The 14725-nt window shown below is 52.2% G+C and overlaps 1 protein-coding gene across 4 annotated transcripts in view; it reads left to right on the forward strand.

Moving 5' to 3' along the window:
• Nucleotides 1–2670: 2670 nt before the first annotated feature.
• NKTR (natural killer cell triggering receptor) overlaps nucleotides 2671–14725 on the forward strand; it is a 37462-nt gene continuing 25407 nt past the window's right edge. For all 4 annotated transcript variants that reach the window (XM_038755588.1, XM_038755585.1, XM_038755586.1 and 1 more), the window contains exons 1-3: nucleotides 2671–2758; nucleotides 2907–2991; nucleotides 12687–12761. In XM_038755588.1, coding sequence (XP_038611516.1) covers nucleotides 2934–2991; nucleotides 12687–12761 — 133 coding nt within the window. In that variant the 5' untranslated portion in view covers nucleotides 2671–2758; nucleotides 2907–2933. The remainder of the gene's footprint in view (nucleotides 2759–2906; nucleotides 2992–12686; nucleotides 12762–14725) is intronic.

A 14725-nucleotide genomic window follows, 5' to 3' on the forward strand; every position in this document is an offset into this window, starting at 1 on the left:
AGACAAGTGATGGAGCTGGGATTTGAACCCATGTCCTCAGACTCCCAGGAACATGCTCTTTCGCTGCTTCTTCTGTGATCCGCTCCCTTCCCACCTTCCTTGACCATCTGGGCTCAGGTGGCACCACAGTATCATTTTCATCAAACATGTGGAAGGGGAAGTTCTATTCGACTGTAAACTCCTTGCAGGCAGAGATCGTTTGTGCTAACCCTCCCAATGCTCTACCCCAGCACTTTGTACAGTGCTTGGCACATAGTCAGGCTTAAGTACCATTAAAAATGCCACAGTTATTCTTCTTATTATTACTGAGGGCAGAGAGTGTTGACTAGTTTCTCCAACCCATGAGCCCTTTGTCAAGTAGGGACCGTTTCTATATGTTGCCGATTTGTACTTCCCAAACGCTTAGTACAGCGCTCTGCAAACAGTAAGCGCTCCATAAATACGACTGAATGAATACTATCGCGTGAGTTGGAGCCCGCTTTCTCAGAGAAAACTTAAATCTGTGACATCGGCTGTCTTCTCCCAAGCGCTTAGCACAGTGTCTAGTACTTGGCAGTCACTTAATAAATACCACTGTTGGACTGTCTGTTTGATTGGAAAGGGCTTTAAAGCCCCAATCACCTTGCCTCTTCCTATCTCAACTCCATACTCTCCTACTACAACCCAGCCCTCACACTTTGCTCCTCTAACGCCAACCTGCTACCTGTACTTTGATCTTGTCTATCTCGCCACTGGTCTTCTCACCTGCATCCTGCCTCTGGCCTGGAACGCCCTTCCCTTCTCATCTCCGACAATTACTCTCCCTGCTTTCAAAGCCATATTGAAGGCACATCTCCTCCAAGAAGCCTTCCCTGAGAAAGCCCTCTTTCCTTTTCTTCCACTCCCATCTTCATCACCCTAACTTGCTCCCTTTGTTCAGCTCCCCACCCACCCCTGCCACCAGGCTCCATGGCACTTATGTATGTATCTTTAATTGATCTGTAATTTATAGTCATGTCAGTCTCCCCCTCTAGACTGTAAGCTCATTGTGGGCAGGGAATGTGTCTGTTATACTGTTATATGGTACCCTCCCAAATGCTTCGTACAGTGAGCTGCACACGGTAAGCGCTCAGTAAATACGATTGACTGAATTGCTGATTAGGGCCAGGTCGGCTTAGTGAGCTGATGCCCAGCCTGGCAAATCAAACTGGGGAGGATCACGATTTCAGCCTTCGGTCTAGAAAAGGAATCTGAGAAAGAGATAATAACAATAATAATAATAATGGTATTTGTTAAGCGCTTACTATGTGCAAAGCACTGTTCTAAGCACTTGGGGGATACAAGGTAATCAGGTTGTCCCACTCTTCCGCGCGGGAGAGAGTGAAGAAAGTTGCAAGAAAATAGATTTCTGAGCGTGCCTAATGTGGTTTTAAGGAAACACGGTGAGCTCTGTGTTCTTGTTGCAAATAATTATTTTCCATATTATTCAAATGCTACGGGCTACAGTGATTGTTTGAATCAGAGAGGAGGTTTTTGCCAGGTAGTTCCTTTCCTCTGATTCGTAATGCTCTTAAAATAATTCGAAAGTCAAGCCAAGTAGAAAGTTAATTCAGAGTAACAAATCGATTCAGCCAAAAACGAGTGATGAAGCAGTGTGGCTCAGTGGAAAGAGCCCAGGCTTGGGAGTCAGAGGTTATGGGTTCGAATCCCATCTCCACCACTTGTTAGCTGTGTGACCTTGGGCATGCCACTTAACTTCTCTGGGCTTCAGTTCCCTCATCTGTAAAATGGGGATTAAGACTGTGAGCCCCACGTGGGACCTCAGCGCTTAGAACAGTGCTTTGCACATAGTAAGCCTTAATAAATGCCATCATCATTATTATTATTATTATTCTCTGGGCCTCAGTGACCTCATCTGTAAAACGGGGATTAAGACTGTGAGCTCCCCGTGGGACAACCTGATCACCTTGCAACCTCCACAGCGCTTAGAGCAGTGCTTTGCACGTAATAAGCGCTTCATAAATGCCATTATTATTATTATTATTATTCTCTGGGCCTCAGTTCCCTCATCTGTAAAATGGGGATTAAGACTGTGAGCCCCACGTGGGACCTCAGCGCTTAGAACAGTGCTTTGCACATAGTAAGCCTTAATAAATGCCATCATCATTATTATTATTATTATTCTCTGGGCCTCAGTGACCTCATCTGTAAAACGGGGATTAAGACTGTGGGCTCCCCGTGGGACAACCTGATCACCTTGCAACCTCCCCAGCGCTTAGAGCGGTGCTTTGCACGTAGTAAGCACTTCATAAATGCCATTATTATTTTATTATTATTATTCTCTGGGCCTCAGTGACCTCATCTGTAAAACGGGGATGAAGACTGCGAGCCCCCCGTGGGACAACCTGATCCCCTTGTAACCTCCCCGGCGCTTAGAACGGTGCTTTGCACGTAGTAAACGCTTCCTACACGCCATTATTATTATCACATCTGTGGTAGAAAGGACGAGGTTGCCATGACGAAGCCAGGCCCCCCTCGACCTCTCGCGAGATCTCAACCTCCCGTCCGGCCCGATCCGGAAAGCGACGTGGCGCGCCGCGCACGCGCAGGCCCCCGACTTCCCCCTCCCTCCCTCCCTCCGTCCCCGGCGCGCTCCGGCGCGAGGCAGAGCGCGCCCCCGCGGCGGGCGGCGGCCCAGGTCTCGCGGGGTTTGGCCCCTCAGGCGAAGGGGCCGGCCGTTCGCCTGGCGCTCCTCAGAGGCTGAGGGGGCGGCCGACAGGTGAGCGGACCCGCCTCGCCTCGCCTCGCCTCTGAGGGGATGGGGGGGCGGGGGCGGCCTGTCGCGACAGGGCCCCGTCGTCGTCGTCGTCGTGGTCGTCGTGTCGTGTGTCGTCCCCGGGTGACTGTTGTGTGTCTGTGTCCGGCAGCGGCCGGCCGGGGCCCGCGGTGAGGCGATGGGGGCGCAGGACCGGCCGCAGTGTCACTTCGACATCGAGATCAACCGCGAGCCCGGTGAGAAGCGGGCGGGGGCGGGGGGGGGGGAGAGGACGGGCACCGTTGCATAGTTTTGGGGTGAGGGAAAGGAGGTGCCCCGTTTTGGGGTGAGGGGAAGGAGGTGCCCCGTTTTGGGGTGGGGGGGAGGTGCATAGTTTTGGGGTGAGGGGAAGGAGGTGCCCCGTTTTGGGGTGGGGGCAAAGGAGGTGCCCCGTTTTGGGGTGGGGAGGAGGTGCATAATTCTGGGGTGAGGGGAAGGAGATGCACCGTTTTGTTGTGAGGGGAAGGAGGTGCCCCGTTTTGGGGTGGGGGCAGAGGAGGTGCACTGTTTTGGGATGAGGGGAAGGAGGTGCCCCGTTTTGGGGTGGGGGCAGAGGAGGTGCACTGTTTTGGGATGAGGGGAAGGAGGTGCCCCGTTTTGGGGTGGGGGCAGAGGAGGTGCACTGTTCTGGGATGAGGGAAAGGAGGTGCCCCGTTTTGGGGTGGGGGCAGAGGAGGTGCACTGTTTTGGGATGAGGGGAAGGAGGTGCCCCGTTTTGGGGTGGGGGCAGAGGAGGTGCACTGTTCTGGGGTGGGGGGAAGGAGGTGCCCCGTTTTGGGGTGGGGGCAGAGGAGGTGCACTGTTTTGGGGTGAGGGGAAGGAGGTGCGCCGTTTTGGGGTGGGGGCAAAGGAGGTGTCCCGTTTTGGGGTGGGGGGAGGTGCGTAGTTTTGGGGTGAGGGGAAGGAGGTGTACCGTTTTGGGGTGGGGGAGGGAGATGCCCCGTTTTGGGGTGAGGGCAAAGGAGGTGCACTGTTTTGGGGTGGGGGGAGGTGCATAGTTTTGGGGTGAGGGCAAAGGAAGTGCACTGTTTTGGGGTGGGGGGAGGTGGTGCATGGTTTTGGGGTGAGGGAAAGGAGATGCACCGTTTTAGGATGAGGGGAAGGAGGTGTACCGTTTTGGGGTGGGGGAGGGAGGTGTCCCGTTTTGGGGTGAGGGCAAAGGAGGTGCACTGTTTTGGGGTGGGGGGAGGTGCATAGTTTGGGGGTGAGGGAAAGGAGATGCACCGTTTTAGGGTGAGGGGAAGAAATTGCCCCGTTTTGGGGTGGGGGAGGGAGGTGTCCCGTTTTGGGGTGAGGGCAAAGGAGGTGCACTGTTTTGGGGTGGGGGGAGGTGCATAGTTTGGGGGTGAGGGAAAGGAGATGCACCGTTTTAGGGTGAGGGGAAGAAATTGCCCCGTTTTGGGGTGGGGGAGGGAGGTGTCCCGTTTTGGGGTGGGGGGGGAGGTGCATAGTTTTGGGGTGAGGGGAAGGAGGTGCACCGTCTTGGGGTGAGGGGAAGGAATTGCCCCCTTCTGGGGTGGGGGAGGGAGGTGCCCCGTTTTGGGGTGGGGGCAAAGGAGGTGCACTGTTTTGGGGTGGGGGGAGGTGCATAGTTTTGGGGTGAGGGGAAGGAGATGGGGAGGGAGGTGCACGTTTTTTTAAAAAAAATGGTGTTTATTAAGAGTTTACTATGTGCAAAGCACTGTTTTAAGTGCTGGGGAGGTTACAAGGTGATCAGGTTGTCCCACGGGGGGCTCACAGTCTTCATCCCCATTTTCCAGATGAGGTCACTGAGGCACAGGGAAGTTAAGTGACTTGCCCAGAGTCACACAGCTGACAATTGGCAGAGCTGGGATTTGAACCCATGACCTCTGACTCCCAAACCCGTGCTCTTTCCACTCAGCCACGCTGCTTCGGGGGTGAGGGAGGTGTACTGTTTTGGGGTGGGGGCAAAGGAGGTGCATAGTTTTGAGATGGGGGGAGGGAGATGCATGGTTTTGGGGTAGGGGAAGGCAGGTGCACCGATTGGGGGGGAGAGGGGTGCACCGTTTTGGGGTGGGGGAGGGGGAGAAGGGCGCACTGTTTTAGGGTGGGGGAGGGAGGTACACAGTTTTGGGGTGGGGGAGAGGTGCATAGTTTTGGGATGGGGGAAGGCAGGTGCACCATTTAGGGAGGAGGGAGAGAGGGTGCACTGTTTTGGGATGGGGGGAGGGAGGTGCATAGCTTTGAGGTGGGGGAAAGGGAGGTGCACCATTTAGGGGGGAGGGGGAGAGGGGTGCATGGTTTTAGGGTGAGGGAGGGAGGTCCACCGTTTTGGGGTGGGAGAGGAGGAGGTAGACCTTTGTGGATGGGGGGCACCATTCCAGAGCTGAGGGGAGAAGGGAAGAGCACTCAGTTTGGGAAGGGGGGGGCACCGTTTGGAATTGGGGGAGAACTGGGTATACTATTTTGGGGAAGGGGTTGTAACTCTCTGGGGAAGGGGCTGCATTGTTCTGGGTTTTGGGGAGGAGGGAGGGTGCACTGTCCGGGGTGTGGGAAGGGTAGAGGGGACAAGGCCAAAGCAGGGGATGTATGTAGGAAGGGATTTTCTGTTGACATGCCTGGAATTCCTCCCCCTTACCCCCAAATCCCCCCAAAAACATTTGGCACCCCTGTGACCCATTTATCAGCCACTCATCCCAGCTTGGCTCCAGAGGGCTCCACCACACCTGGACTTTTTTAACTTTTACTTTTCCCCTCCCATCCCTTCCCCCCTCTCTGCACCCTCCTGGATCCGGACCCCGGGAACTGCCGCCTGCGGTTTGCCTTGGAAACCCTTGGCCCTAAGCCTGGCACCCCCGGGACCGCCAGGCCAGCTGCCCACATCCCTCCCCCCCGGCATTCCCTGTCGGAGGGAGAAGCCATCCACTGCCCCCCAGCTTGAGTGCTCTAAACCCAGAGCCCGTCTGGCCAGGGCAGCAAGTCACCCCAGAGATCCCGTGGGAGCCAGGCACCAAACACCCGACTTCCTTCCAGCCCCGGGATTTGATCCGTGTTGTTGGAACACTGTGCCGCTGTTGCCTTCAGCAAGATCCTCTGTGCTGTGAGCTCGTTTGGGCAGGGAATATGTCTGATAATTCTGTTGTACTCTCCCAAGCTCTTACTACAGTGCTCTGCGATAACAAGCACTCAGTAAATATGTGTGATTGATCCAACCGGGCCGGGCCAGCGCTCACAGTTGGTGGCTTCATTTTAAGCGCTTAGTACAGTGCTTTGCACACAGTAAGTGCTCAATAAATGCCATTGAATGAATGGTACTCGGATCGGTACCCCCCAGAGTCCAGTGATCTGTCTTTTCCCGCACTCTGCACTATCCCGGGGTGTGTTTAGCCTTGGGATCCGTACAAATGAGAGCTCCTTCATTTCAAGTTAAATACTTTCAAAATCAATCACTAGTATTTATTGAGGACCTGCTGTGGGCAGAGTAACATACCGAGCACTTGGGAGCGTTGAGTTTACGATCACTAACCTCGAGGAACTTACTCTGTAGTGGAGAGAGCCAGAGGATTTTCAGAAATAGGAGGAAATGCATATGGAAATGAGTTAATGCTTTAATAACAGGGTACGTGCAGTGCTACAGGTAAAACAAGGTAGTACACAGTGAGTATACAATGAATGTACAGTTGGTGCTGAGGTGGCAGTTGGAGGGATATAACCCAAGGGAAGAGAAACAAATAGTGGGTCAGAGATGTCATTTCAGTTTGCACACGGTAAGGGCTCAGATGCAATTGATAAATAGATAATTGGTGTGGAAGATGGGGAGAGCTGTAGTCTTTTGGGAGGGAAAGAAAGAAACCAGGCACAGTGAGTCGGTTGGATTGAGAGGATCAGAGAGAGTGATCTGGGGTATAGTGGGAGAAGAGAGTAGAGAAGTAGGAGGGAGAGAGCGGGGTTTCACCCAAGAGAAGTGTTTTACAAAGACTGCAATACTGAGTAAAGGCCTGGGTGTCAGAGGACTTAGGTTCTAATCCCAACTCTGTCACCTGCTGTCTGACCTTGGGCAAGTCACATGTCTGGTCCTCAGTTACCTTATCTGTAAAATGGGGGTTAAGACTGTGAGCCCCAAGTGGCACGTGAACTGTGGCCAAACTGGTTACCTTGTATTTACCTTTATGCTTAGTACAGTGCCTGGCACATAGTAAGTGCTTCATAGCATTTAAAAAGAAAAGATTGCAAGAAAGGAAGTGGGCCGAAAGGAGCGTACTCCCTGTGCTATAACCCTGCTGGGTGCCACAGCTTCAAAACCATTTGGACGGCACCCAGAGGTGCTGGGCTTAACCACATGAAGGGTTCTCCTTTTGGCGTAGTGACACTGGTCTCCAATTTCAGTGCAAGAGAACCCCACCTGTCTGCCTGAATGGTGGGGTTCCTTAAAATGAATAGTAAGTCATCATAACTGTGGTTCCTGATAACAATAATTATGGTATTAAGTGCTTGCTATGTGTCAGGCACTGTACTAAGCCTAGGGTGAATACAAGCAAATTGGGTTGGACAGAGTCCCTGTCCCATGTGGGTCTCACAGTCTCAATCCCCATTTTACAGATGAGGTGACTGTGGCACATAGAAGTGAAGTAACTTGCCCAAGGTCACACAGCAGACAAGTGGCGGAGCCGGGATTAGAACCAGCTCTTTCTAACTCGCAGGCCCGGGCTCTATAGGTGCTTGCTTTGTGCCAACCACTGTACTAAGAGCATGGTGTCAGACACAGTCCCCGGCCGACCTGGGGATTTCAGTCCAATGGAATGGCCCCTGACCAGATGTGCCAGAGGAGGAGGAGTAGCAGTAGAAATGCCGTTAATGTGTAACCTAGCTTTGGCAACCTGTGAGTCATAAAAGGAAAGGGAGGCTCTGGAAACAGAGGTACGTAACCGTGTGCCTCAGTGTCCCTGATAGGAGAGGCTGCGATGCTAGAAGAAAATCTGGTTTCATGGTCTGAGAGATAGTGGGGGGTAGTGGGAGGGGGCTCTCTGGGCCTTGGCCAAGGTCTTTTTTTAGTCCATCAGAGGACGCCCCGTTCTCTGCACACTGGGGCCGTGTCTCTGCAGAAGCTCGTACTGTAACAGGCTTGCCGGCCCCTGCACACGTGCCCCGGTGGCTCCTCCTGCTCCCACGGCCTGCTGAGCTCCCCCACCAGACCCTTGCTGTCGGCCCATGTCCCTCCCCACCGCCCCTTGCCTGCCGATGCCTGTGCTCAAACACACAGAGAAAACCCACCTTCTTATAGACCTGAGGAGGTGTGAGCGCTCTCTCCGTGTCGAGTGCTGTACTGACCGAGTGCCTGTAGAGCACTCCTAGTCGAGCGGGGAGACCCATGGGCTGAATGTCGACGACCCACTCATTTCCAAGGTTGAGAATGTGCGTTGGCCAACTCTTTCTGGAGAGGTGCCCTCCCAGGGACCTTTGTGTCACGGGCTTCAAGCGCCATGGGCGCCTCAGGCAGAGGTCTGAGTGCGACAGGAGGCAGAAGAAGCGGGTGGCTTTTCTCTGTGCTTCCAGGGCCTCAGGAAGGTGGTTACGCTGACTGTGTTGCGCTTAGAGCCCAAAGAAGGGAGTCACCGGGACCCCCGAGCGAGCTGGCCTGCTTCTCCCTGATCCTTTTGGTTTACAGAGGCGTAATTGAAAGGCCAGGCCAGGACAGGGAGAAGGATCAGGAGGGGCTCTAAAGAATCGTTCAGCAGCGTCTGTTTATGGCCATCCACTGGCTATCAGAATTTACTGGGAGCACCCCGTGGGGTGCCCGACACGAGTTCTGCCTTGGCATTTGAGAAGCAGCATGGCTCAGTGGAAAGAGTTCGGGCGTGGGAGTCGGAGGTCATGGGTTCTAATCCCGGCTCCACCGCTTGTCTGCTGTGTGACTTTGGGCAAGTCATTTAACTTCTCTGCGCCTCAGTTTCCTCATCTGTAAAATGGGGATTAAGACTGTGAGCCCCACTTGGGACAACCTTGATTACCTTGTATCCTCCCCAGCACTTAGAACCGTGCTTGGCACAAATTAAGTGCTTAACAAATACCAACATTATTATTATTATTGTTTGAGCTAGGATGCGATTGGACGATGCACATCTTTAGGAGGAATGGTGGTGGGCAACTTTCCCTTACCATGAGTTGATGTAAGAACAGAACCCCCATTACCTGAGACAGCTAAGGGTCTACAACAGCCTCAGGTTCTACTTGGGCTTGCGTCTTAGTAATAATAATAAGAATAATGCTATTTGTTAAGCGCTTACTATGTGCCAAGCACTGTTCATTCATTTGGTCGTATTGAGCGCTTACTGTGTGCAGAGCACTGTTCGAAGTACTGAAATGGGGAGGCGAGGCCTTGCCTACCCCCCAAGAGGCCCTGACCCCAGAAATGGTGATGGGGTCCAGTGAGGTCAGGTTCTGGACTAGGTCGACAAAGCCTGTTCCCCCCCCCCCCCGGCAGCGCTGCCCTGTCGCTCCAGCTAAGGATTGCACATGGGAGGTGGGGAATGATGGGAGAAAATGTGTGGACTAGTTAGTACTCGTAACTGGCTCAGGGGAAAGAGCACGGGCTTTGGAGTCTGAGGTCATGAGTTCAAATCCCGGCTCCGCCACTTGTCAGTTGTGTGACTTTGGGCAAATCACTTAAATTCTCTATGCCTGTTACCTCATCTGTAAAAATGGGGATTAAAACTGTGAGCCCCCCATGGGACAACCTGATCACCTTGTAACCTGCCCCAGCACTTAGAACAGTGCCTTGCACATAAGTAAGCGCTTAATAAATGCCATTGTTGTTATTATTATTATTATTATTATATTGGCATTGATTTGGCCAAGTCCCCCTATACTAGGTGTGGGGCTAATTACAGGACAGTCATATCAGACTCTGTTCCTGTCCCAGATTGGAGCCCAAAGTCTGAGTTAATCAGTGGTATTTATTGAGCGCTTACTATGTGCAGTGCTGTACTAATTGCTTGGGAAAGTATACTACAACAGAAGTAACAGACACTTTGTTGCGCATAATGAGCTGACAGTCTAGAGAGAGAACAAATATTTGATCTGCAATTTTTCCTCGACAAGGTAACCGGGATGCAGAGTGAGTGTGTGAATGGCCCAAGGTCACCCAGCAGATGCTTGGTGGAGCTGGGATTGGAACTCAGGTCTTCTGATTCCCGGGCCTGCATTTTTTGCACTTGGCCTGGTAATCCTTGGGAGCCCAGCACCCCGGGACTGGATTGCTTGGGCCCCAGCTTAGAGCCGTTCAGCGTAGAGGTCGGGCCTTGTGGAAACAAAAGCGGAACAGAGGCAGGTGGGTGCGTCCTTGCCCTCTGGAGGCCAAGGGCCCCAAGGTGGATCAAGTGGGGTGAGGTAGGAGTGAGTCTGGATGCCCATTTTGAGGAGTCTTTGTGAGATGTGGGGGACCAGGAAGCCAGTGAATGGTTTGGTGGAGGGGAGAGGTGTGAGCTGAGTGATGCTCTAACAAGATGATCTTGGGGGCTCAGTTTGGGGGGGAGGGGGCAGGCCATCAGTGTTCTACCCATCAGCTTTGGCAGAGTCCCAAAGTGAAGCGGGCGTTACCCCCCGGGGAGTCCCTCCTACCCCAGCAGGAGTGAAGACACAGTCCCCTTTCTGTGCTGGTTGTGGCAATCCTCCAGTGCATTTTGGCATCAGGACTGAGAGCACATCTGGCTTTCCAAGCCCGTTTATAGACACCCTGGGATTCTGAAGTGTCACTGTCACAGGACTGGTCCCCAAACATCCCCTATTCCGCCCCATTTTGCCTGCTCATTTTCAGGCTTGAGATCCTGAGAAATGTCGGCTGCAAAGGATAATTCTCGCACTGCACGGGTACACCAAGCTGATCGGTGCGGGTGTCACAGGCTTGCCCGCGGTAGCAGACCCAAGCTTTTGTCTGGACCTTCCATGCCACGCATCTCGGGGTCTTGGAAGAACAGAGCCCCAGAGTGCTGGGAGAATAGGGGATGTTTCCCCTATTGTAGGCGACTTCCGACAGTGAAATTTTCTTGGGAATTTGACACTATCCCAGACCCCCAAGAAGACAGCCTCTCTGAGAGCACGGTGTCCATGTAATGTTGAGCAACTGGGTGCACTTGGATTCATTTGAATTTATTAAACCCTGATGGTGTGCGGAGCACTGTACCAAGCACTTGGGAGAGTACCATATAACCACCAGTAGACACATTCTACGCCCACACGGAGCTTACAGTCTAGAGAGGGAAACAGACATGAAAATAAATTATGGATATGGACGTAAGTGCTGAGGGGTTGAGGGTAGGGTCAATAAAGGGGGTAAATCCAAGTTCAAGAGGAAGTTGGGGAAATGAGGGCTTATTCGGGGAAGACGCCTAGGAGAAGATGTGATTTTAATAAGGCTTCGAAGATGGGGAGAGCAGTTGTCTGTCGGATGTGAAGGAGGAGGGACTTCCAAGCCAGAGACAAGATAAATGAGGATTAGGTGGTATAATAGATGAGAAGGAGGTACAGAGAGTAGGTTGCCATTAGAAAAGCGGAGTGAGTAGGCTGGGTTGTAGTACGAAATGAAGGACGTGAGGGGCAAGGTGATTTTGTGCTGTAAAGCCAACGGTGAGGCGTTTTTGTTGGATGTGGAGAGGGATGGGCAACCATTTGGGGCTCTTGACTGAACCTAGCTGCTTTTGGGGCATCTTTGGACCAGTGATTTAACAGTTGGACAGAGAATCATCTGGGTGGCCCCCTGCATCATGGCTCTGTAGGTCTGTGGCAATCATCCTGGGAAGACAGGAAGTTAGTTGTGGTCCTAGAACTCTGCCAGGACAACTGAAAGCTCAGTTCGTCCCTTGATTATTCTCACTTCCATAGGCAGTTGCTTATGACAGGCCCCGTGTGCCACCTGTCTGTGATGGTGGGTTTTCTTTTTTGGAACCAAAGCAGGAAATCCACTGTGTTCGTGTTCTTAGGTTTCTTGGGGTGCCCGAGGGCGCCGTGTCTCTGGTAGCGCTGTGTGTGGGCAAAGGGCAGGCAGGTGCCGCACCCAGAAGGGGATATTTTGGGAGCCGTAAGAGGAGCGGCCTCAGTCAAGTGACTGCCTCTGGAGCCGGGAACTCTTGTCCCAAATTTACGATGGAGTGACAGGCTTGCCACGTGGTCAGCAGGCAGATGGCGGGGTTGTATTTGGCTCAGGGGCTTCTAATAAGGGATTGCCTTCCTGGAATCTCCGTGGACCGAAGAGGAATTTTCCCTGTCACCTGGACTCTGGAATGAGTGGGGCTGTTCGATCCTTTGCAAGGGTCAGACACCCCATCCTCTCGTGACTGCCTGCGTTACCAGAAACTTACACCGCTGGACTCGCCGTGTCCACCCCAGCAGGCAGGATGTGCTATTCATTGTGCATTTATTAAATGCTAAGCGCCAGGGTAGAGAACAGTGTTATGGGGTAGGACTCATTCCCTGTTCCTCAAGGGAGTCATCTAACCTCTTTTTTATAGATGAACTGAGACCCAGAGAGATAAATTGACTGACCTAAGGTCAGCAAATAGGCCAATGGACAGTGGTGGGGTTAGAAACTGGGTCCCCAGCCTCCCAACCCACTGGACTATACTGCCTCCTAATCTGTAGTCAAGGATTTTTTCCCACTAGGGTGGATTTACTTTCTCCACTCTGTCCCCATTTGCTTTACTGTGGAATAAGTGAAAACTGGCCATTCATTCATTCATCCATTCATTCGTTCGTATTTATTGAGTGCTTACTTTGTGCAGAGCACTGTGCTAAGCACTTGGGAAGTACAAGTCAGCAGCATATAGAGATGGTCCCCACTCAACAATGGGCTCACAGTCTAGAAGGGGGAGAACAGTCTAGGAGGGCCACTGTTTGGTGTCTCCTCTTGACACCATTTTCTCCGTGTGTTTCCTTTCAGTTGGTCGCATTATGTTTCAGCTCTTCTCGGACATATGTCCAAAGACATGCAAAAACTTCCTCAGCTTATGCTCAGGTGAGTGGAGCCATGGCCTTATTTCACCAGAGGCATTATGGAAATGGCAGGCGTGAGGTCTGCGATCTGGCGATTTTGGATAAGGGCCTGGTGAGGGCCTTGTGGTTATATGGGAAGGGAAGCTGGTTGGCCTGGGATGATGAACCAGGATTAACTCTGGAAAACAGGAGAAGCAGAGTTCCGGACAGTTAGATTATATGGAGCGTAGGTCTTCAGATGAGGTCTTCCCTGCTCTTGCTATTCCTGCCCCAAATTTCCAAACCAGGGTTGTGGTTGTACCTGGAGAAACGAAATATAGAGCAAGTGGCATGGCCTAACGGAAATAGAATGGGCTTGGGAGGCAGAGGATGTGGACTTGAATCCCAGCTCTGCCACTCGTCTGCTGTGTGACCTTGAGCAAGCCACTTCTGTTCCCTGGGCCTCAGTTCCCTCACCTGCGAAATGGGAATTAAGACCTTGAGCCCTGTGTGAGACAGGGACTGTGTCTGACCCGATGGTCTTGTATCTACCCCAGCGCTTCGTACGTTGCTTGGTATGTAGTAAATGCTTAACAAATGCCATTAAAAACACGAAGTCAAGAATGAGTGTGTAGAATTCACACCAGGAATAGCAATCAATCAGTAAAATGCAGTAATATTGACTGGGCACTTACTAAAGGCAGAGCACTCTGGCACGTGCCATGCTGGGCTCCGTGTGGGGGCCAGTTGTGTTTTTAAGCCCTTGGGTAAGTACAGTGGCAGTAGAAGAGCTGAACCCTGCCCTCAGGAAGCTGACAATTGGACATCTCCCAAAAGTCTTCTCTAGGTTTGTATCCTGTTCCCTCCAGTGCCTAATGCCGGTCACCTAGTGTCCACTCGGTCTTGGTGGCATCCCGCAAGGGCCCACCAACCTTGGTGGAGACCAAGCTGCCCAGAGTAGTCGCCGGCATCAGGGCCGTACGCTAATACCCCTTCCTTAGTCGAGGAAGCGGGGTTGTCTGTGGGAGCACGCTGTTCCCCACCCCTGAGGGCCCGGGACTAGTGGGCACCCAAGAGCATCTGCTGTGGCACCGATGGATGCCAGAGGAGATCCCTGAGGGAGGAGTTGTCAGGAACAGTCAGGGCTTGCAGATGGCTGGCACAGGTAAGCACTGATCATTCTGAACACAGGTTACCTTGTGACCACTCATTCATTCATTCAATCATATTGAGCATTTACTGTGTGCAAAGAACTGTACTAAGCGATTGGGAGAGTACAGTATAACACCAGACACCTTTCCTGCCCACAACAAGCTCACAGTCTAGAGGGGGACACAGACATAAATAAATAGATAGATAATAAATAAATTACACTTGGCCAAGCCACTTGGTTTTCGAGTGTCTGCAATCGATCAATCAATTAAGGGTATTTATTGAGTACTTATGTGCAGAGCACTGTACTAAGTGCTTGGGAGAGTTCATTAGAACTGATTTGGTAGGCACATTCCCTGCCCATAAGGGGTCTACAGTCTACAGGGGGATAGAGACTTTAAAATAGATTATGGGTATGGGCATAAGTGCTGTGAGGCTGAGGATGGGGTGAATAAAGGGTGCAAATTCAAGTGCAGGGGGAAAGCAAGGTTGGGGAAAGTGGTGGCTTGCACTGGAGATCCTCGCCTGGCAATGAATAATAATAACAATGATATTAAGCACTTACTATTAGTCAAGCACTGTTCTAAGCTGTGGGGTAGATACAAGGTAACCAGGTTGTCCCATATGGGGCTCACAGTCTTTAATCCCCATTTTACAGTTGAGGGAACTGAGGCACAGGGAAGTTGTGACTTACCCAAAGTCACACAGCAGACAGATGGCGGAACTGGGATTAGAACATACATCCTCTGAATCCCAAACCCAGGCTCTTCCCTCTAAGCCATGTTGCTTCTCATGAAAAGGGGGAGGGGTGTCTCTCTCTCTCTCTCTGTCTCTGTCTGTCTCTCTCTCTCTGTC

Source organism: Tachyglossus aculeatus, chromosome 13 (assembly GCF_015852505.1).
Source record: "Tachyglossus aculeatus isolate mTacAcu1 chromosome 13, mTacAcu1.pri, whole genome shotgun sequence".
Lineage (NCBI taxonomy): Eukaryota > Metazoa > Chordata > Mammalia > Monotremata > Tachyglossidae > Tachyglossus > Tachyglossus aculeatus.